The sequence below is a fragment of the Salvia miltiorrhiza genome, chromosome 5 (genome assembly GCF_028751815.1).
Source record: "Salvia miltiorrhiza cultivar Shanhuang (shh) chromosome 5, IMPLAD_Smil_shh, whole genome shotgun sequence".
In the NCBI taxonomy this organism is placed as follows: domain Eukaryota; kingdom Viridiplantae; phylum Streptophyta; class Magnoliopsida; order Lamiales; family Lamiaceae; genus Salvia; species Salvia miltiorrhiza.
This window is the reverse complement of record NC_080391.1, coordinates 52,637,780-52,661,675: the sequence shown is the minus strand read 5'-3', so window position 1 is coordinate 52,661,675 and position 23,896 is coordinate 52,637,780. Positions and strand designations below refer to the sequence as shown.

Below are 23,896 nucleotides of genomic sequence, written 5' to 3'. Positions count from 1 at the left end.
TGGAATCAGAAAATGGCTAGTAAATCCATTCTGATCCTCCTTCTGGGTGTGGTGGACCTCGTGTTCCTCTTTAGTCTGACTCGTCTCCGGTTGATCCATCGGACATTCCCGAATCTTCAGAACTAAAGACTTCTTCTTGCTCATATATACTCTCATCAGAGGATATATCTTCAAATTGATACACGGGTATCAATTTCTGTTGGTAGATTGCGTCTTCGATATCCGGTGTGGATTCGAATCTCCTTATCTGCCTTTTCTCGTTGTCTGGGCAATTGGTTGAAATATGCCCCTGTGCACCGCACGACCAGCAGTTGCAATCCTTAAAACTTTCATTTGCTTTGGCTTGAGTGCGCCTGAAAGTTTTTCTCGTCGGGATTCTCTTTTGATTTGAGAATCGGTTTCTTGATGGTCCGCTCCGTTGGCCTGATTTGTAGGAGCGTGCCTTCTGTCTGGTCCACATAGTTCTTGGCTTCCAAGAACTCCTTCTGGTCTTTCTTTCATAGGGTTGATACCTATGTTTCTTTCGGCTCCTCCTTTGATACAGCAACTCAGCACCGATCTCTGTTGGAAGATCAATATTGTCGCACATCAATGGAGATTTCTTGTTGAGCTTTCTCAATCTCTTGAGATTTCTCAGGTCCGCCGCCTTCTGGCACCATTCGGACAGTTTCTTGTGAACATAAGACATCCTTCTTGATGCACTATCAAGAGGATATTCTCCCGGTGATACGTACTCGTTGATGAGCATTTCCCTCCATGGACTCGGAAACTTTGTGAAAAAGAGGTCCTTGGCGGTTTGAGCATCAACTACCCCCATATGAACATATAGGGTATAAAGACGTAGAAATTCATCAAGAGCTTTTGGCTCTAGCACCACTAATCTTAGATTGTAGAGTGCCTGATGATATTTCTTGCGTTTCTCTTCTGCCGATCCTTCGAAAAAACCCATTCCCAAGAAATGGATCTTGATCTGTTTAGTAGCTTCCTTAATGATGTCATAAGGTTTTGTGCTAGTAAACAGTTCTTCCCTTGCTGAGATATTGATTTTATCCCAGTATTGTTTTGCCATTCCTGCCAGACTTGCTTCGAAGATTTTGGCAAACTCCTTTTTATCGTACTCTATAGTGGTGACTACGATATTCAATGCTGAAGCCCATTCATCGATAAGATCCTCCCAATCTTTGAAGCTGGCTTCGTCGAGGTTGAGAATCAATCCATAGGGATGGATTGGTTCAAGTGTGGCCTTCCCTACAGGAGTATCCCGCATCTGTGGCCTGCGTCTTCTAGTTCGCTGGTAATGGCTAGCATCATCTGAAGCCCCGCCCTTTTTTGACGAACTTTCTTCTTGGTGCTCGGTTTTGGGCACCTCATCTCCTTGGTTCATCTTTAGATCAACCATGTTGAGGTTAGCAAAAGATTCTGCTAACTCCTGTAGATCCTCTAATCCGATTCTGTCAAGGCTATTCATAATATTTGCCTTTCATGATTCGGATTATGTCCTTCGGCTGCAACTCCTTGGGTGCTGCATCAAATAGAGATGGATTCGTCGGGTCGTTGGACCATTGCTTCCGAATTTTTCCGGAACATGGTTTTCGCCTTTCGATCTCCTCCATTCTTTTCTGGATATCACACAAGAGGGTAAGAATTTCCTCTTGTTTGAGTGATATTCTGCTTAGCTCCATCGGTAGATCGTACAGCTTGACGCCATAATATTCCACCGTCTTTTGGATCTCCCGCAAGTTGACGTTGTCGGAAGAGTTTGGCTCAATCTTTTGGTAGCCTGGAAAAGCTACGCTCGCCTTGTCTTTTGGTTCCATCAGTAGTGAGACCAATGGGCATCCGCCATGTTTTGTTCAATGGTCTCTCTGGCTGAGGCCATCCTCATGAGATGCTCATGATAATTCTGGATACTCGCGATGATATCGCGAATAAGTTCAATATCTCCTCCTCGTCGTAGGTTGGTCACAAGGGCTCGATTGTTCCACCTGAGATCACTTATAAAGTGACCCATTTCTATCTCCAGATTTTGGAGAGAGTTCCTGTAGTGTACACATCTCGGACACTCGTCCGGATCCATAAACTTTTAATGGAGTCTCCTCCCACATGGGTTAATCATAAAAATAAATAAAAATTATATAATTCCTCTATAAAAACCCGCTCTGATACCATTTTTAACGAGGATCAATTAAACTGTTTTTTTTGCTTATAAGTACGTGGCATTGTCTCACAGTCCAGACCCAGATCACCAAGTAATCTATCGGGCACGAGGAAAGTTTCCAGCCTATATACCATTAAAGCAAGACCAATTTTGGGTATAAAATGTCTTTAAGTTAAAACAAAAGTTTTATCAATAGTTTGGGGTAAATCTATAAAAGTTATTTTAAAGGGGGTCAATTTGAAATATTCAATTCTTGGAAATGGGAAATTTGAGACCATTTTCAAAGTTGGTGTATTTTTTCACAACTTTGAAAGGTGAGGGGAAAAATGAGAAAATATTCAAAGTTCATGTATTTTAATGCTAATAGCCCAAGAAAAAAACCACTAGAAACCCTCCAAAGGCCTCGCCATTAAACCCTAGAACATTCATTCTCTCGCTTCAACTCCTCGCGCTACAAGGTCACCATCTTCACGGAGAAACTCAAATCTTAGCAATGTCATCTATGCTGGTGAGCTCGATCTGTCTTTCTCTATCTCTCTATGTGATATCATTACATTTTGTTGCTGGATGTAGAGATTCCCTCTTTCTAGATGTATGCTTCTTCGCGCTTTGCGATTCTACATTTTTGGTGCATCAACGCTCTCTCTAGCTCCGTTGTTTGGAGTTTTGCTGATGTTCGCCTTTTTGGATGTTAGATTTCGTTTTGCGGCATTTTCATTTGCGAGAAAATCTTACTCGGATACTTAATTACTCACCTTCTTTTGCGCAACTGTGTGAGTAGATAGCAGAAGATAGAAGCTGATAAATGAAATCTCATTTTACTTGTTAATCATCGTTGTTCTCTTCAGCTATAAGCAATAAACACAGTGCAATATCTGCTAACATTTTGTGTCGCGGGAGGGTTAAATTGCCAGATCTTGCTAGTGAACCAACTCCTACCCCTGCTTGAGAAAGCCGTGATGTGAATCTGAAAGTTTAGGTAGATACATGAATGAGAACTCTAAGTGAGGAAACTGTGTATAGGTTCTGTTAAGGACTGGGATGATTGCTATTGAGTTGTGAATTACAAACTGGTAGATAAAAGAAGAATTTATCACTGTCTGTATGTGTTTGAAGACAATATAGCCATACAAACATGCTTTACCGAGTTAGCTTTCTGCAATAGATATTTCTAAGAATTTTTTTAATTGATTTTGTTTGTCTTGACTAGCTGAAGCTACAATATAATATGGTAAAACAAGATGATCAATGCATAACCATTACTTAGAAACTGTATGAGCTAATAATGTGGGGAAAGTTTGTGAATTTAATACAGATCTACTGAGGCTAACAAAGGATTACGTAGGTAAATGATTTGTGCGTAATTTTCCTGCCTGTTTATATCCTTTTTTTCCTCGACCACAATCCCAGAACCAACTGTACATGATTTGTTGGTATTTGTAGTCTTCTATGATTACTTTGTTCTCTTTGCACTAAAATCTGCTATATTGGGTGATAAAACAACAGCAACCCCAAATTATACTGCTCAAGGAAGGAACTGATACATCTCAAGGAAAACCACAATTAATAAGCAACATAAATGCGTGCTCGGCTGTGGCTGATGTCGTGCGAACTACTCTTGGTCCAAGGGGCATGGACAAATTGATCCATGATGACAAGGGGAATACCACCATCTCTAATGATGGTGCCACCATAATGAAGCTTCTTGACATTGTTCATCCTGCTGCCAAGATCCTTGTTGACATTGCAAAATCCCAAGATTCCGAGGTATTATTTCCTTATAATTTAGTTGCGAGTTACTTTTCTTTCTATTTTTTGATTTATTCTCTCTCTCTCTCTTGCCTGTGTTCGCGTACATGCATACTACAACTGATAACTTCTGGTATACTTCCATTGCCATCCATTCAAGATGAGTTGAGTAATACACTAATACTCCCTCCGTCCCATAAGAGTGTGCATGATTGTTGGTGGCACGGGTTTTAATAAATTTTAGGTGAGTGTGTTGTTAGTGGAACCTTTATTAGTGAAAGAAAGAGTCCGAAAAAGGAAAGTGCATTCTTGTGGGACCTTCCAAGATGGAAAAGAGTGCACACTCTTATGGAATGGAGGGAGTATGGCTTAAGTAACCCTTTATTTAAAGTTTCACATGCCACTGCATTTGTTTAACTGATTTTATTCCAGCTAAAGTTTAATGTTGTTCTATTTATTCCACAGGTTGGTGATGGAACCACTACAGTAGTTCTGCTTGCAGGAGAGTTCTTAAAGGAAGCAAAGCCTTTTATTGAAGATGGAGTTCATCCTCAAAATCTTATAAGAAGTTATCGCACAGCTTCTTCTTTGGTAAATATGAGTCTACTTTTGTCTGTTCAAATTATGGAATAGGTATAACATCAAAGCCTCTTGAATCTCATGTTTCTTTACTCTGCTAGGCAATTGAGAAGATCAAAGAGTTAGCTGTTAGCATAGAAGGTAAAAGCTTGGAAGAAAAGAAAAGTTTACTGGCAAAATGTGCTGCGACAACACTATCTTCGAAGCTTATTGGTGGTGAAAAGGAGTTTTTTGCAACTATGGTTGTGGATGCTGTCCTTGCTATTGGGCTTGAAGATAGGTTAAACATGATTGGGATGAAAAAGGTGCTTGAATTTTATATTTACTTTGTTTCCTATTTATTCTGACGCCTGTTTTTAAGAGTCTTCCATTATTTTAGTTTTCTGCTGTTTGCTTATGCTTATGCAGCATAATTATGTATTGTGCCTGAAAGCTTTAGTCTCTGCAAACTGTGTGTTTAAAACTTTCACTAATTCTTGTAGAATCTTTGGGTTAAACATGATTGGGATGAAAAAGGTGCATGGATTTTACATTTACTTTGGTTCCTATTTATTCTCATGGCTGTTTATAAGAACATTCCATTATTTTGGTCTTCTGTTCTTTGCTTATGATACATAGTTATGTATTGTGTCTGAAAGCTTTAGTCTCTGTAAACCATGTGTATGAAAGTTTCACAAATTCTTGTAGAATGTCTGGGTTTCAGATTTTGGATGGCAGGAAACATGTTTAGCATCATAAGTATTATCTTGAAGTGTACTACCCTGTATCTTTCTTTTCCCAAGATCATTCTGGTGATACATTGGACGAACACTTTTTCGTGATTCATGCATTCTGAATGTGCGTGGTGCCACATCATTTCTTATGAAGGAAACAATTTAAGGAGCACATGCAGTAGTCGGTAGGCTGTTAGGTAGTCAATTTTAAATTTTTAAGCTCGGCAAGTAAAGGATTTGACCTAAGGTGTTTGGATCTAATATGATGCTTCAAATCTGGCAATTTGTTGCAACTGGAGTTGCTATGGGTTTTTGACCCAAACTATATATATTGCAAATGGCTGAGGTTGATGTTGTTACGTACATTTCTTAGTGGAAGCACTATCTAGAGTCTAGACATGGGCATGTTCAGAATACTAAGAGTATTATTCCCTCCGTCCACAAAAAATAGTTCATTTTTGCCATTTTGGGACATCAACAAAAAATTAGTCCCTTCCCATTTTTGGACAATACCCCACAACTTATTATTCTCAATACATCTACTTATTTATCCTTTTAACCACATGGTGGGCCCCTTTCTCCACTCAGAATACAATTAGTTATCATTATTAACACTACCTTTTAAGCTGCGGGACCCTTTCTCCATTCACAATACACTTGAGTTTCTTTGTTAAAACTCATGCCGTCCCCTTCTAGGACAATTTTTTGTGGACGGAGAGAGTATTTATTTTCCCACTGTTTGCATGCAGTGCAATATTTAAGTTGAATGGAGCTGTTGCTGATATATCATTTGCCTTGATCCTTAATATCTTTGTGTCTTCGCTTTTCCCTTCCTTCTTCTGATTATTGGATTACAGCTTTCATTCTAATTTACTTTTATAGGTTCCTGGAGGTACCATGAGGGATTCTTTTCTTGTGAATGGTGTTGCCTTCAAAAAGACATTCTCATATGCTGGTTTTGAGCAGCAACCAAAAAAGTTTCTAAATCCCAAGATACTTCTGCTTAACATTGAACTAGAGCTAAAATCAGAGAAAGAAAATGCAGAGATCAGGTTTGAGTGTCCTACCTTTTTGGATTTGCCTCATATCCTGCAAAGCGGCTTCCCTTTCTTCCGAAATTTCTTATTTTGGGTGTTTTGATAGGCTGTCGGATCCGTTGCAGTACCAGTCAATCGTAGACGCAGAATGGAATATCATTTATGACAAATTGGATAAATGTGTGAAGAGTGGAGCCAAAGTTGTTCTGTCACGGCTTGCTATTGGTGATCTGGCAACTCAGGTACTAGATTTTAACATTTTTATTGTGAATGAACTTGGTCATTTTGAGGGAATTCATAACATGTATTGCATGTTAAGGCTTACATTTCACTAAAATGACTATATGGATTTTACTTGTCAATTCATTCAAGAATAGTGGGGCTGTAAATTGCAGTCATGACAAGGGGAAGGAAGGCTTCTGGTAAACATTGTGAATTTATTGTCTATATGCAGTATTTTGCAGACCGTGATATCTTTTGTGCTGGTCGTGTTGCTGAGGAAGATCTGCATCGGGTTGCAGCAGCTGCTGGTGGAACTGTTCAGACAACTGTGAACAACATTATTGACGAGGTATTCTCTTGCTTTGATAATAATAACAATAATACTAGTGATAATAAATTTTTTGATTCCCTTAACACCACTCAGACTCAGTTTTGATTATTCTTTTCCCCACATTTTTACAAATTAAATATGTTTTTACCTAAGGTTTTAGAAATAATCTGTTAATTTCTCTCTGCTGACCTTTTGGTTTTCTCCACTCTTCTATTTGAAAGGTCCTTGGTACTTGTGACATATTTGAAGAGAAGCAAGTTGGAAATGAGCGATTTAATATATTTAGTGGATGCCCCTCTGGTCGGACTGCCACAATTGTTCTTCGTGGCGGTGCAGATCAGGTTTGGTCTTTATCATCCTTGTGCTTTCCCGACTCTTGTTTATCTAGACTCGCCTCTGATAGTTGTCTTTGATGATTTAGTTTATTGAGGAGGCAGAGCGGAGTTTACATGATGCTATTATGATCGTTAGAAGGGCTCTGAAGAACTCAACTGTAGTTGCTGGTGGTGGTGCTATTGATGTACGATCTATCTTCTGCTTTAAGCAATGTTTAGTAGTGTTTGAAGGTGTTTATAGTTGCAGTTTTGATGTTTAATTTGCATCTGCAGATGGAGATTAGCAGGTACTTGAGGCAGCATGCACGCACCATAGCTGGGAAGTCACAACTCTTTATAAACTCCTATGCAAAAGCCCTTGAGGTAATTTTACTAGGAAGTATGTTCAACGATTTGAAGCAATGTTTTCATATTATTGGACAGAAATGCAGTAGGTAAAGATATGTGCATTCACATTCTTCTGTTATGCCAGAGATAATTGAAATAAAACAGTTTGATATTCTTGACTTTCTGGTGGAATGCTAACTGAAATAAAGAGAAAGCTCGAAAACATAAAACGGAAGAGCTTGCATCAGCATCTCTATCTCAATTCAAACTATCATGTGCTAGATTGCAACCTTGTTAATTTGTCCTCTTCCATTATTTTTGTGTAATCATTGTGGTGTAATGGATTGAAACACTGATGGGAAGCAGTAGAAATCTCGTTCCTTTGCTTGGTTTGTTCTCAATTTGATTCTTATTATATGTTATGTACCGCTGCTTTTGACTTCTATGGTGAATCTGAATGCTTGTGGTTGTATCTGGTTCTATTGATATGGTGGTCACTATGCTCTTCTGTGCTATCTGATCCAGCGTTTGCTGCCATGTTACAGGTAATCCCACGACAACTGTGTGATAATGCTGGTTTTGATGCAACTGATGTGCTGAACAAACTGAGACAAAAACATGCCCTTCCATCTGGTTAGCTTCTCTTTATTAAGTACTATTAAATGTAGTAGGCATATTTGCTGTATTCTTGCTAGGTGGAGATGATTAGTTCCAACACCGAGATGTCTATCATCATTCTCCAATGTAAAACACAACCTTTTACTAACGAAATTTGGATTATTAACAGGAGAGGGTGCACCTTATGGTGTAGACATTAATACTGGTGGAATTGCAGATTCATTTGCCAACTTTGTGTGGGAACCAGCAGTTGTCAAGGTATATTTTATCCTATCAGTTAATTGGACCCATTGGTTATTTTGTTGTTACACTCGTAACACTTGCACTGTTTCCTAACTTTTGTTCCACAGATAAATGCCATAAACGCTGCTACCGAAGCTGCTTGCCTTGTCTTAAGTGTTGATGAAACTGTTAAAAACCCCAAGGTAATCTGAAAATTTGGTTCATTTTCTTTTTGTAATGCTTCCCACTCTGTTACTCATAAATTTTACGGTCTATAGCAGAACTCAGATGGGAGACTATAGTCAGTTATTTCATGCAATTCTCATCAGTGGAGTGCTTTAGTACAGTACATTATCGGATTGAGTTGACTCAATTAGCATCTTATACTTAAATATTTCATTTACGATAGGCTGCCTTGATTGATGCTGCTGTTATCTTAGATGATTCTGTTGCACATGTTTCACTTCCTGCTGAAGGGTGGGTTGTATTATGTTTGTTAATCCGAATTTATTTGCACAATGGCACTCCTTATGTTGCAGTCCGAGAGCGCTCAAGGAGATGCCGCTGCTATGGGAGGTAGAGGTCGAGGAAGAGGTGGCTACGGTGGTCGTGGAATGAGGAGGCGATAAGCGTTTGGATGTATTTTTCTCCTGAAGCTAAGCCTTTGGAAGTTTTGTTTTGCTCACAAAGTATTCTGTCGAATATGTGCTTTCGATCTCCATTTCTTTACATTTTTAGTGTGTGCTTTTATCAGTTTTGGATCGATCGATAATCAATCTTTGAAGTTTTAATTTGGAGTTTTTTTAACCGGGTTCTTCTATTTTGGCTAATGAACTCACTTGGTAATGACTTGTAACAATTATTGGGGCTTCTGGAGTTGACTGGACATAGGTTCATAGGAATAGAACTTGTTGCTATTTATTCACATTTTTGTCCATCTTTTCCTGTTCCTCAAATTTGATTATAGATTATTGTAGCATTCTAAAATCGAGTAAGGTTGATAATTGCTTAGGTATCGAAAGCTATTTAGTGTTTACTCAAATTTGTAACTTCCAGGGGACCTTAAAATGTTTCCGTTATTACAATATTGTTTTGTTAAAAGGAATTTGGACTATTGTGATTGTTAAAAAATATTAAAAGTATTTGTAACATTTCAAAAGCTATGACGTTAAAACTTTTAGTAGATGCTTGTGCTATTTTCGGTTATTAATCCATTTATATTTTGGAGATAGTTTACTAGTATGTAAATATCAAACATGAGCATACATTTTCAAGGGGTCGTTCATTTTTAAGGATTAATTTAAGATAGATAAAAATATATAGGTTAATTAATGTTTTATTAAATAAATTGAAATTTTAGGATATTTGAATGCCATTGATAATATCTATGATTGGAGCTAATTTCAAGTGATTTATATTCAAATGAAAGGGTAAGGCTAGAGAAATTCTAATACTATATCTGATCAATTATGAATAGTGAATGCCACTTAAATATTTTAAATAAAGTTCATATAATCTATATAATATATAAAAGAGCAGTATAACGGCTACTTTTTTCCACCAAAATTTCTTTCTCCTCACTTTTTTTTTTTTTTTTTTTTTATTTTGATTCTCTTTTAAAAATCATAAACTTTGATTCATAAAAAAATATTCAATATAGATGTTAAATTAAAGATGATGACAAGATCTTTAATTTGATGTAAAAATTATATAAAATAAATTTAAAATAAATAAGTTATTAGTATCATTTAAAGTCACAAAATTATTTTTTTCTCTCTTCTCTCTCATCCATCCTCCTCTCTCTCCTATCTTCTTTCTTTAAATGCTACGGTTCTTCATTTTTTTTTTCTATTTCATTCATTTTTCTATTTTTATTTATTTTAATTTTTTGTTAGAAATTATTTTTGATATTTTTTATTTATATTTTTTTCTATTATAAAAATTTAAGGCAACTAAAAAGATTAAACTTATATTTGTTCATTTTTATCAATTATAAATAATTAATTGGTAGTTCAAAAATTGAAAATTCAAATGTTTTCAGATTCATGTGTTTATTGAGACTATGTTGATCATAACTTCGATTTTTTTTTTTGAGATTTATGTTTGCATTTATTTATATTTAAATTATATGTAATATATGTATTTATTTATTTATTTAAAATATCGTTCAATTTCAACATTGATCGTGCATCGCACGCACGAGCGGGCATACTAGTTTTTACAAAGAGGCAAATGGAGATATATAGCCATTTTGGAATAGAAATGAGGAATACTAGTGACATTTTCGATGTATTGTTGCCTTATTTTTATAATAAAACCACCCTCCTCTCTATTTCAAATGAGTTAATTTTTCAGAATTCTCTCTTTTTCACTGCTTCCTTTAACAATAACTTGAAAACAGGAAAAATAATTCATGTGCATCATAATCTACTGATTGTAGTCTGTACAAATTAATGTTTGTTAATCTGTCATTATCAAGGAAGAAACCAAGATTTCAAGAAAACAAATTTCTGGTGGCGAAGGAGGTGGCCATCCTAGAACTTGTCTCATTGCAAAAAGAGAGAATAACAATAAACACGCATGGGTTGGTTTGTATTTAAAATTTGTATAAATTTATTATCTACTGAATTAAAATTTTGGTCTCAAAATATATAGGGATTGCAGAAAAGAGAATTGGAGGACTTAATGAAATGCGTAATAAGTCAAGTCGGTAGGAATTGTCCTATTAGATATGAAATATAGTTGAATTCAGTAGTCAATTATTTGCAGCTTCAAAAGCAACATACCACTGAGCTTAAACAGGTAAAAAAGTGGACCCTAACTCATGCAATCCCCATTGTGACAAAGAGAATTTCTTGTGGACCTTAATCAATAATAGCTGCTTCACATATATATTGATATTGAATAAATACAGATATGTAAGATTGTGTGGAAAATATGTTTCTATATATTCATATTGTGTGTGCAGAGTGACCTATATTCCTAATGAAAAACCCCACAAAAAGAACTTAAAATAACAAATACTCGTCTTTTGGGGATGACCTAGTGATGTCATGTGATTAAATGCTTTAAGTTTGAATTTCACTAACGTCTTAATTTACAAATGTGTTTACCTCGGATTTGGCCGATTCGGTATACCACCTCCCCAGGTGATATATGTAATACAAATCATAATTAGTTTTATATAAGTTTAGTAGTACATTATATCAAACAATGAAATATATTTATAAATATTTTAAACTATGACATATAATAAAGACATCGATATGATCTCAGTCAAATATATCACATTTTATCTCTGCGTATAAGAAGACAAAATAGTTAAAAAGAGAAGAATGGAAGAAGATGGAAAATGAAGAGAAGTGGAAGGGTGGAAAAACGATTTGTCGTGTGAAAATGGCATGCATGCCAAAATGTAAGACTACTGTCAATTATGATCACTACCTATGCATGCCATGTCATGCCAATTTATACTTGCTTACCCTATTCTAGACTTAACCTACATGCATGGCCATGCCTCACGTCACGTGGAATATATACATATACATACATCTAATTAATTTACAAATTATAGTTTATTAGAATTAGACTACAAATAATTCACTTGTGTTGGATGAAATTGGATGTCGTCTAGGCAAAAAACTTCACCACTGAAAAAAATAAAATAAAATCGAGATTAATTGATATATTGTCAAAAAAAATGTACTATGTCATCTATTATAGAAAATAGGTGGGATAAGTCATGTAAATATTAAAGAGGTTTAGAGTGATTTAACATCATCTAAGTTTAATTTGGTAGCTAATTTGGATATTGCAAAAATTATCGTCAGATGATGATCTGACAAATTCTTAGTTAGGGGAAAGATCATGAGTCAGTTAATTTTGAGGTTTTGGCCTTGGATATTCCTCTTTAATTAGTCTAGAAATCTCAATTTTCTCAAAAGTTTTCCAAAAAATATTGATTTATAAAAACAAAAAGTTGCATGCACCGGATCCACATGAGATTTCACATTTTTTTTGTAGGGGCTTCATTTGAAAATAAATTAAAAAAAAAAACTTTTATTGAGTAGAATCACCTACACACAAAACTTAAGAAATTGATGCCCGGGTTGTGTGCTTTAATTACAAAAAGAAATCATTAATTTTAACGACGAAACATTCAACTTGGTAAGTAATTAATACTATATTTAAATGAATACGCACACACATAAATTAAGAACGCACTACTCTGACTTGAATCAACTATTAGATCTCATTCACTCTAGATTCATGGCAAAGTCATGAATATTTCTTAAACAATTAATAATGTATTTGAAACTATGCTTTATCATGTGGTATGTAAATCTGAAACTATATATATGTCTTAACGTAGTATATTTTATTTTATTCACACACACATATGACATAACATCATATACTAGGGATTTATTTGCTAGGGTGATTAATGATTATGATGATGTATAACTATAATATTTTTATGATACTCTAATATCATGTTTATTTTTAAAGACATGGCCCTTTATAAATCAAGGGATCAATATGCATGTATTAGAGTATCCATATCGGCTTACTCATCCGAGGGGACTCGAGTCGATTCTCGGATGAGTGATGAGTAAGCCGATGTAGCCCCCGATAGGGGCTTCGCATTTTTTTTGTAGGGTCTTCATTTGAAAAAAAATCTTCATTTCTTTAATCTCTATCACAAAATGGCTTCGTGGTTCGATGATGCTTCGTCTTCGTTCGAGGGGGAGACACAAGAAATCATAGACATCATCGTCCAATCGCAATTTTAATTTCAAGTAATTGTGTTATTTAAATTGGTGCAATTTAAATTAAATAGAAAATACATAAATCAAAACTAATGGATATGAGTCAGTTGGATGAGTCTCCTCCATGCAGACTACTGACTCATAAGTGGTCCCCCGTCCTTCGACGAGTCAGTAAGTGACTCAACGAATGTGGATGCTCTTATACAGATTTTTGAAATTTTGTATAGCACCTTCTGGCCTTCTAGATGAGATACATAATACAAATCTTAATTATATAATTTATTAATTTGATAATAGACTAAGCTTCTATAAATTAATATATTAACTACCAAAATTCTAATCCCTATAATTTATTTATAAAATAGATAATTTAATACGTCTAATCAAATATAATATTGATACTTAGTACAATATAAGATATTTGAATCAAACAAATCAAATTAACTTTATCTCATGTTGTCAAGCAAACGAGCACTCAAGCACGAACAGATTTTTGGTACCATAATGAAGCACAATTGTTCGCTTCTTCTCTTCTTCTTATTTTCTTATTTTCTTAAAGGTTTCTAAAGTAAAAAAACAAAATAATAAACAAAAATTATGCAACATTAATCTGGCCTATATCGAAAATTTCTTCCCGTGTTAGGATTCTTTTTTGCATTTTTATGGGTTAGATCAATTTTAAAACTCTGCCCAAAAAGTCATACCATAATAAGATTACCAATAAGGATATGTGAAATTAAACCAAACAAAAGAAAATTCCTCAAAATTCTAAAAAAAAAAAAAAAAGATGATTATTTGCACATTCTCCCCACCAACAAAAAAACGATATTTTCTCCAATTTTTTATCTCTAATTTTGACTGCTGCTTTTGATAATCCTAAGTTTATGAGCAATATCTGCAGCAATTTTGAGTGCATCCGATGATGTTCCAAGAATGCCTTGCCTCGTAAAGCCTACAACATATAACCCATTCTTGCCTCTCCAACCATCTCCAAAAGAGGCCTTTGGCTTTCCATCTTCTGTGAAGAAATCACTGCCCTGCACTCGTTTGGTATCCATGTTTGAAAATAGACTGATTAATAAAAGTAAGATAAGTAATATAATGAACAGTGATAAATAGTTATTGTGTCGTTAAGATTAATTATCTCATGGGGTGATGTGAGGTTGTTTTTCAAAAAGAAATAGTGAAATAAGGGAGGACTTTGGTTTTATCCCAGACCATCTTGATCAATAGTAATTTGAGATACCAAACGCATAGATAGCCCCAGATTATTTAACTATGCAGAATTATAAGGCCTACCAAACATGTACTTGGTCATGTAATAGTATATTTTGATCGAGTGGATCCCAACTAGGTATGTACCAATCTCGTTGCAGTTCATCGATCACATATCTTTAGGTAAATATCGATTTATGTTTCATATGCTCAAGTATACATAATCTAGCAATTTTTTCATGGACCTTCCAAGTGAGATTTCATGCGCTAGAAATATCTCTTTGGGATATAATTTTGAAAATATTAAAACGATGAGTATCAATTTGTAGGTTTATCAAATAATGGAATATTATTAAAAAAACGCTAAAAAGTTGGGTCTTTTAGGACATAACTGATATTTGTCCTAAATTCTTTGTGGGCTAATAGAAATAATTGTAAAATCTTGTTACTAACCTAACATTCACTAGGAATGTCCATTTTCCAACCTAAAAAACCTACCATTTTTAGGAGCATTTTAAACTAAGATTCTTTCATCTAGAAAGGTAGATTGTAGGTAATGCTTTATGCAAATGGAGGCTCAAACAAAATAACAAAAAGAATATAATATTATATGACATGTAGAGTACACATCATCAAAATCCCACCAAAAATAAATATTTGAAAAATCCAAACATAAACAGATTTTAAAAATATTTATTAATACAATATACCTTGAGCCAAGTAGGCACATTGCTCTTGTACCCCGTTGCCAAAATTATAGAATCAAATTCCTTTTCTTGACCATCCATGAATTTGGCTCCCCTTTTTGTTATCTCTCTCACACCTTTCATCACCTGCAAATATCATTATCTAATCATTAATATAATATATATATATATATATATATATATATATATATATATATGTATAATTACGATATACTTAAATCCATATTCGTGTTATTCTATTTCATAATCACAATATTTTTACGTTACACATCATTTTTACCTTAATCTTGCCTGATTTAATGTGGGAAAATGCTCCGACATCTAGCACCGGGGTCTTCCCGGTGGCGTTCTTGAGCCCGATCGGCCCAGTTTTCGGGCGCGGGAGCCCGAAAGCCTCAGTGTCACCCAATGTGAAGGTGGCCAACACAAGTAGCAACTTGTCCACTAATCTCAAGGGCAACCATTTTAGAAGAGCCATAGCTAATGCAAATGTTGAAATTCCCAATATATCCCTCGGTAGAATATGAACCTACATCATCAAAATTAAAATCACACATCATTATTATTATTACCTCAATTCAAGTAAAATATCGTACTTTTTCACCATGAAAAATAAAATAAAATAAAAATAAAAAACAATATGGGGTGGAAAATAATTACAGAGTTTCTGACCACCATGTGAGGAATTGCATTGTATCTGCAAAGATCTAAGCTAACTTCCATGCCAGAATTCCCACAGCCCACAACCAAAACCCTCCGGTTGCGGAACTCGAGGCCCGATTTATACGCGCACGTATGAATGATGGGCCCCGAGAAGGTCTCGAAGCCCGTGATGTCAGGCATCACGGGCTCGACGTTCTCTCCGCTAGCAACTACGAGGAAGCTGCTAACGTAGAGGCGGTCCTGGCTCTGGACCCTCCAAAGCCCGACCGCGGGGTCGAACTCCGCCCGCACCACGGTCTGCCCGAACCTGGGGCCGATCGAGAAGTGGCGGGCGTAGGACTCCACGTACTCGACGAACTGATCCTTGGTCGGGTACGTGGGGAAATGGCGCGGGAAATCGAGGAACGGGAGGTGGCAGAGGTGCTTCGGGAGGTGGAGTTTGAGCCTGTCGTAGGTTCGGTCGCGCCACAGCGAGGCTAGGCAGGAGCTTCGTTCGAGAATGAGGGATGGAACGCCGTTCCGCTGCAGGCATGCGGCCACGGCGAGGCCCGAGGGCCCGGCGCCCACGATCACGACGAGGCAGCGGTGGAGTGGGTTATTGGCGTCGTCGTTGAGAGAAGCCATTTTGGAGGAATGGAAGCAGAAGAAAAGATGCCTTTTGTGTGTGTGTGTGTGTGTTTGAAAGAAACTCTGTTTTTGTAGCAGAGGAAGGGTGGGTTTTTAAAGTGAAATCAAGTGTGTGTGTTTCTTCTCTTCTTCGTGCTTGTCAGTTGGAGTCTGTGAAACGGTTTTTCATCTTCTATTATTATTATTATTATTATTATTATTTGATAATTAACAGTATTAAATTAAATAAAAAAAATTAAAGGTCGCGCCATAAAGGGACTCGAACCCAAGACCTTTGGCTTCAGGCATTAAGCCCTTACTGCTTGACCAATACACGCACACATCTTCAATTATTTTTTGTATCGAGTAAGTTGAGTGCGCTGTTATTATTTGATACCTATATATATATATATATAGGAAAGGCTGAAAGGATTACGCTACGGCCTAGGGGTGTGCATTCGGTTATATGGTTCGATTTTTGCCAAAACCAAATCAAACTATATTTTAGTTTGGTTTTAAAAAAAATCGAACCGAACCGAATTAATAAAAAATTTTATAACTAAAATCGAACCGAACCGAAAAACCGAATTAATCTGAAAAAAAAACCGAAAATTCCGAAAAAAAAACAAAAAAAAACTATAAAATGAAAAAAATATTTGAAGTTAGATGGAGTATAAAAGTATAATTAATATTATATATATATATATATATATATATATATATATATATATATATAATTCGGTTTTTTCGGTTTGTTCGGTTTTAAACACCCCTACGCTACGCCTCTTTTTAAAATATGTGGAATGAATATCGAATACGTAGAAATTTGTTTCGGAACGCATGAGTTTTAAAATTAAAATTTTCGGTCTTATATAAGATTTGAGTCTAGGACAATGAATTTATTAATCAAAGTGACGAATTTATTGCTGATTTTCACAATTTAAGGGTTATAGTTAATTTTTAGTTTATATTTTAAAATGAGTTTCTATTTTACTTTGAATGATTAATATTGATAGATAAAAATAGAAAGATTAATTCTTTGTTTACTTTAATAGAGTGAAACTTTGAGATATCTCAAGGCTCTTGATTATTTTTCTCCACTAAGTTAATTTTGTTTAATCTTTATCTCATTGGAAGGGTGAGATTAAATAAATCTTACTCTTGAGGATAGAAATATTTATTCATGCAAAACAAAATGCCCAATAATGTACTAGAATAATCACATCAAAATTTGATTTGTAGCCAAATAAAACATGTTGCATAATTCAAGTTAAAACGATGCAAACAAACGAAAGTTTACGCACTATTCTTTTCGGAAATTTGCAAAAAAATTGGGGATTTTAATTTCGTAGTAAAATCATAACAAGTTGAAACTTTTGTAATGTAATACCAAAATCAAAGTTGATGTGCAATTTATATATTAACTAAAATTTCGTATATTTACAGGTGAATATCCCTTCCTTTTTTTTCAAAATTCAATAGTTTGGCCCTTTAGATTTCCTGCCAGCATGGACAAAAGTCATGTCACAGAGTTAGTTTTTAGGATTAGCTTGGATAAATGAAAATAATAAGCTAATTTATTAATAAAAATTGATTACCAAAAAGAAAACATATGAAGTCGAATGGGACAATTCAAAAAAAAAAATGTCAAGTCAAGTAGAACGGATGAAGTATATTTTATCAATCATAAAAATTAAACGCTTTATAAGTAAAACATATCATCCTTCCATTCCATGATATAAAGAGAAGAAACAACTAAATGATAAAATTTGCTTAAAAAACAAACTAAATGATAAAATTAAATTAATATGGACAAAAAAAAAAGTTATTAGTATTATGTAATGTTGATAATAATTTGAGCAAACTCCTAATAATTGGGCTCCGTTGCTCTTCTTTTTTTGAGTGGCTCCGTTGTTCTTCACTGCAGTAGAATTTCACGATTAAGTGGACTATTTTTCGTTGGGCCCAGCCCATCAAGGCTCGTTGGATCTTAAGCATACGGCCCAAAATTTTTTAATGCGTCAATTATAATGGTTAATAATGATTACAATTATGATTGCCTAAAAAATTGATTACAATCTATCTATCTATATATATATATATATATACAAATTCAACCACTTATATAAATAGTAATAAGTTATTTTTTCCTGCCAAAATCACCTTATTATTTCTAAAAATAATTATTATTTTTATTTTTTTATTTGTTCTTATTTACGTCTATTTAAGATTATATGAAATATTTTTTTGTTATAAGTTTTCCTATTGTCCCAATTTAAGTATTAGTGAATTTTTTATTTTTTAAATATTTTATATTTATTAAACAGCCCTTTATAATTTTGCATTATTAAAATTGCAAACCATAATTAAAAGTCCATTATTAATTAGCTGAACATCAAAAGTCTTTAAAAGTTCATTCTAATTAGCCCAACATCACAAGTAATTAAAAGTCCATTCTAATTATATAAAATGAAAAATTGTGCCAGCAACCCTAATTCCTACTCCAGCGCAGCGCCGCTCTTCTTCTCCATTCTGTTTTTGCATTTTTTCTTTCATCTTCTTCTACCGCCTCCTGCTCCGGCGAAGGGCGCCGCCCTCAGCCACCGCCACCACCACCACCGGCATTCTCCCTTCTATCCTTCACCGCGCACGGCGAGGTTGCACATGCAGCGCCGCCTCAGTCTCCACACCGCCGCCGCAATCACCATCTCCACGCCGTCCACCATCACCAAAATTTCTCGTCGATCCGACTCGCCCGGCCTCCTCCATCCTTGGCGCCTCGCTCCGATCCGCCCGGCCTCCTCCGTCCTTGACGCTGCGTCAGAATCTGGCCGCTGGTCTCGCCGACCCCACCTTCTCCGTCCTTGGTGCCCCTGTTAGAAGCAGTAGCAGGTAACAATAGAAAGTCAAAAATAAAAGATGCTGGCGATTCTTCTTCACAATAACTTCTTTTTTTCTTTTTATTTATTTCTCTTAGCTTTTTCATTAGCTCAGCCGATTCGTTGTCGTCGCCGTCGAACCGATTAGTCATATCTACCGACCACACTTTCTCTATCTCTTCTCTTTCTTTGAAATTTTATCTTCTCTTCCATTTATGCGAATGATACAATTTATGCGAATGATACAACTGTTGGCTGCTATTTATACTGATTCATTTCTTGGCCCCAAAATATTGTGCCAACTCGTATTTGTATTTCTTCATTTCTTGGAGCCAAAGTATTGTGTATTAACCATGTAGATGTGTATGTGTAGATTTTACCCAATGAATATAAAGAGACGTGTATGTGTAGATTTTACCCAATGAATATAAAGAGACACATTGGTTAAAAGAGTTCATCAATTTCCCGCCAAAATGGCTTAGATTGTCTCAAGTTCAGCATTTATATAGATATAGATATAGATAATCTTATACTTATAGGGCAAAGTCGTCACGACAATACAAGTGGAGGGAATTTGCACCAAAACGTCGTCGTATAATTTTTGTCCCCATTTCTCCATAGCCATTTCTTCTGCTACTTCTCGAAATTTCGGCGCTTCTTTCCCACAGTGTACACATCTCCCTCCCTTCTCTCACTCATAAATCTACACTTGCAATCGCCTATTTCTTTTGCTCGTTCTTCAATTCGATTTTGATTTTTGATTCGCTAATTGCAGATATATAGGGGTGATTGAGAAGGAATTAGGTTAAGTAGAAATGGGGAGTGCAGGGAGAGAACTGACAATTTCTCTGGATGCTGTGAGGGACAAGAATTTGATGCAATTGAAAAAGCTCAACACCGCGCTATTCCCAGTTCGCTACAACGATAAATACTACGCAGATGCTATCGCCTCCGGTGAATTTACTAAATTGGGTCCGCTCCCTCTACCAGGACTGTTATTATTATTTATTTTTTTATTTTTTTTGCTCAGATTTTTCTTGTTCTCATGATTATTTTTCTTCTCATTTATTAAGTAGTGTTGAGAATTGTCGGATTTTGCTTTGAGGGCCACAATTGGGGAAGTATAATGATCTGTTTTGACTCTGATGTATAATGATCTGTTTTGACTCTGCAGAAGAAATGGTTCTGTTGTTTCAGATTTGGCTAGAATATTAGGCTCATTAGGGGGAAATGCTGCCTTTTTTTGTTGTTTGTGTGTGTGTGATTGTTTGAAATCTTGGTTCTTGTTCTATGTAGGAAAATTCTATAATAAGTAAATATGAACTGTCTCCACTTTTTCATCTTTTGTTAAGTTTTTTCTGATTCTGGATTTGTGCTAGAAGTGAACGTCTCTGATATGATGACCTCCTGTGGTGCGTTTATGGTATAAGGACTTGGGGAGTTAAAAGGTTTATTTTTTTTAGTTAGGGAGTTTAACATTTCAACAGAACCATCTCCAATCATCCCATACTCAAAGACAAAAGGCACTTAAACTCCTAACTGCAGTCTTAGTGATTGCATTTGTTGGACAACCATTATCAGGGGGTAAAAATTGGCGATGTTTGTTACTAATTGCAGAAAAGGAACAGTAACTTTATCGTTTGTTAGTGGTAGGTGGTGAGTTTATTACTCTTACATCATATGGTTCTGTACTTTATGTCCTTGCCTCAACAACCAAAAGGAGACGGAATGATGTTTCCCGTGTGATACCAATAGCTCATTGGCATGCATAGCTCACCAAATTCACCTTCCAGCAGTAAGGTGTTTGCTTAGTTGCCTTTGCACAAATTCGTTGAGGATTGCCTTGTACAAAATGATACTAAAAATTTCAACAATTTATGTCCTCTTAGTGAATTGGTATATGATGAATGTGGATGTATCATGAACTTTAGGTGCTTTTGTGGTCGGAAGATGTGTACATGTTTTACTATAATATATATGCTTGGAAAAGAGAATCATTAAAATGTAACAGGACAAAGTATGCTAGTGGAATTATAGTAGAAGATAGCATCATTTGTAAACAAATAGAAAAAACATGATAAAGGCTTGCTCTCCATTCTTCATCATGCTATATTTATGATTATGGGAGATTATGCTTGCATTCTGAACTTAGATATTTCATCTTTTCAGCCTACTATTGTGACATTTGTGTCGGGTCTATTGCCTGCCGTCTTGAGAAGAAGGAAAATGGTGGTGTTCGTGTATACATAATGACATTGGGTGTTTTGGCTCCATATCGCGGATTAGGCATTGGTAAGTCAGTTTGTCTCTTACTTCCCTTGGAACTTGTCAAGAACTAAGATTGGTTTTGTTTTGTAAGCAAAATTGAGTGATTATTCTTTCAACTAAATATGAAGTTTGTTGTTCACCTGATAATCGATTTTCATCAAATCGTTTTCTGAGTGCTTCAAGTTATGGTTACAGTCTTGGTGTCCCACTGTAAGTGGTGTATCTATGTAGTTGATTGCAATCATCAGTATCCAAGCATCTCAAGATTCTATTATTACCCATAGAAACGAGAGCATTTTACTGTTTTGATGACTAAAGTATCAACTATCAGCAGACATGCAGCTGAAGAGTCTAACAAATGACAACCAATCCTTAAAAACTTATATTTAACCAAAGTCTTCTAGTAGCAAATTTGTTGCTGTGGATTAATAGTCCGTTCCTTGATGTTTTGTAGGTACAAAGTTGTTGAATCATATTCTTGATCTTTGCACGAAGCAGAACATTGGTGAGGTCTACTTGCATGTGCAGACAAACAACGATGATGCTATCAAGTTCTACCAGAAATTCGGATTTGAAATCACAGATACAATCCACAACTATTACACAAACATCACGCCACCAGATTGCTACGTCGTCACCAAGTTCATCACTCGGCCCCAATTGACGAAATGATACCTTGAAGAGAGTTTCTTGAACATTCACACTGTTGTTCTCAGGTGAACACTGAACATTTAACCAGTTTTGGGATCTGAAGAGTGTCGGTTTATCATTCATTGTTCGTCAGTAACAACCAAAGTGAGTCGAGAAGGAATTTGATTTCTGTTTCTGGAATGTGCAAGGTCTATTATTTAATTGTACAAGAAAAAAAGGTTGGTGTTGGATTTAGATGTGTTAAGTTTTGTCAGATTTTTGTTGCATGTACTGCTGCTAGATGACATTCTGCTTCCAATTTTTGAATTTTGTGATGCAGCTGCAAGTAAAGTGATTCTTGATTGCTTATCATAATTTGATTCCCTACCTTTTAATTTAGAATGTAATGAGTAATTGGGGTTTGGATTTTTTTAAACTGAAATGAATATAATGGTTGATTCCTATATTTGTTTTTAGCTTTCCCAATTAAGGGTTTGAGTCTCTCTCTCTCTCTCTCTCTCTAGCGTTGTGACCACTTTGCGAAGCTGAAGTTGGTGCATCATCTGCTCTGTTTACGTTGTCTGGGTCGTTTTGGTCTTGGAATATTTGGGATATTTTTATTGTTTCATTTGACATTTATCAGTGTGCGATATATGAACATAGAACGATCTTATTTATTTTGATTGTTTCATTTGACATTTATCAGTGTGTGATATGAACATAGAACGATGTTAATGAGATACCTACTTAGATATTTATCGTATGCATATATATAAACATACAATTGTTTAGAATAGGAGATCAAATAATTTTTACAGGGACTACTGATTTTTTCTCATCACTATTAGTCTAAAATAAATTTAAAAATATGAAGTAGCATGCTAGAGAATTTTTCATCAAAAAATAAAATAAAATAAAACGACCATGCTAAAGATTTACTACTGATTAAGAAAATACTTTTTTTAAAAAAACAAAGATTAAGGAAAAACTTTGTGAGCCCATGTTCTCATGATTTTATTTTGGGTGATTTTAAACATAGCCCCCAATTTTCTCATTACAGTCTCTTAATAATAATAATAATAATAATAATAATAATAATAATAATAATAATTATTATTATTTTACTATTATACTCTTATAGCCTCATTTAAAGTTTATGATAAATTAATAACTTTTCAATAATTAATTTCAAAGAAGATTACGCATATAATCTCAACTATTTATTTCAGAGAAGTGAATCTGATCCCGACGAAAATCTCTTGAAGAAGTTAACTGGTATCGGCGGCATCTTGTACTTGAACCGTGGATGGCGCAGTACGAAGAGGTCGATGAGGAGGGCGATGATCTAGAAAGGCGTGATGTAGAGGATCACAGCCCACGCGAACGAGAAAGTAGTGAATATGGCAGCTGCCCTCGGATCCCTTCAGCTCAGCAAGCAGAGGATGGGCGATTGCTTCACCGTGCCCTAAACAGACGATGCACAACATTCATTGAACTATTTTGATGAGAACTGTAATTTAGATGACCTTGAACTTTGTTTTTTCTTATGTTGATGTTCTTCTTCTTTTTCCAGCGATCTGTTCTCTGCGTCTATTATATGCCAAAATTACGTATTTAATTAAAATTTGAGTTGGGGGCTATACTGATAGAGTTATTAGAGTTATTTATCAGTATTTTTAATATTAGATTAGGATGGAGGGGGGCTATATAATTTATCTGTATAGTATTAGATCAAGATGGGGCTATATGATTTCTGTGAAAAAATTATACGTGATGTATTTTTAAATTAATTTTTATAACTTATAATTTATTATAGATTTAAAATAGAAGCTATAAGGGTATAATAATACAATTATAATTAATTTTAT

The 23,896-nt window shown here is 35.2% G+C and overlaps 3 protein-coding genes across 6 annotated transcripts; 2 read left to right on the top strand and 1 right to left on the bottom strand.

The window, feature by feature from the left end:
• Positions 1-2,533: 2,533 nt before the first annotated feature.
• LOC131024918 (T-complex protein 1 subunit eta) lies at positions 2,534-9,216 on the top strand. Its single transcript, XM_057954478.1, has 14 exons — positions 2,534-2,666; positions 3,665-3,925; positions 4,373-4,498; positions 4,588-4,791; positions 6,082-6,251; positions 6,343-6,478; positions 6,691-6,807; positions 7,011-7,130; positions 7,211-7,309; positions 7,398-7,487; positions 7,997-8,084; positions 8,239-8,327; positions 8,420-8,494; positions 8,831-9,216. Exons 1-14 carry the CDS (start codon positions 2,652-2,654, stop codon positions 8,918-8,920), a joined length of 1,680 nt encoding a protein of 559 aa, XP_057810461.1. The 5' UTR covers positions 2,534-2,651; the 3' UTR covers positions 8,921-9,216.
• A 4,548-nt stretch (positions 9,217-13,764) lies between these two features.
• LOC131024940 (probable indole-3-pyruvate monooxygenase YUCCA4) lies at positions 13,765-16,388 on the bottom strand. The gene is made up of 4 exons (XM_057954506.1): positions 15,643-16,388; positions 15,263-15,511; positions 14,986-15,108; positions 13,765-14,097 (listed from the first exon to the last, which is right to left on the bottom strand). Exons 1-4 carry the CDS (start codon positions 16,267-16,269, stop codon positions 13,909-13,911), a joined length of 1,188 nt encoding a protein of 395 aa, XP_057810489.1. The 5' UTR covers positions 16,270-16,388; the 3' UTR covers positions 13,765-13,908.
• Positions 16,389-18,694: 2,306 nt separating this feature from the next.
• On the top strand, positions 18,695-23,600 carry LOC131024985 (uncharacterized). 4 transcript variants are annotated; one of them, XM_057954583.1, is made up of 5 exons: positions 18,695-19,143; positions 19,906-20,102; positions 21,300-21,422; positions 21,853-22,114; positions 23,258-23,600. In XM_057954583.1, the coding sequence occupies exons 2-4, from the start codon at positions 19,946-19,948 to the stop codon at positions 22,068-22,070; spliced, it is 498 nt and encodes a 165-aa protein (XP_057810566.1). In that variant the 5' UTR covers positions 18,695-19,143; positions 19,906-19,945; the 3' UTR covers positions 22,071-22,114; positions 23,258-23,600. The 4 variants fall into 4 exon arrangements, with proteins under 4 accessions (XP_057810566.1, XP_057810564.1, XP_057810565.1 ...); XM_057954584.1 differs by lacking the exon at positions 18,695-19,143 and adding an exon at positions 19,641-19,799; XM_057954581.1 differs by lacking the exon at positions 23,258-23,600 and having other exon boundaries at positions 21,853-22,400.
• The last annotated feature ends 296 nt before the right edge of the window (positions 23,601-23,896 follow it).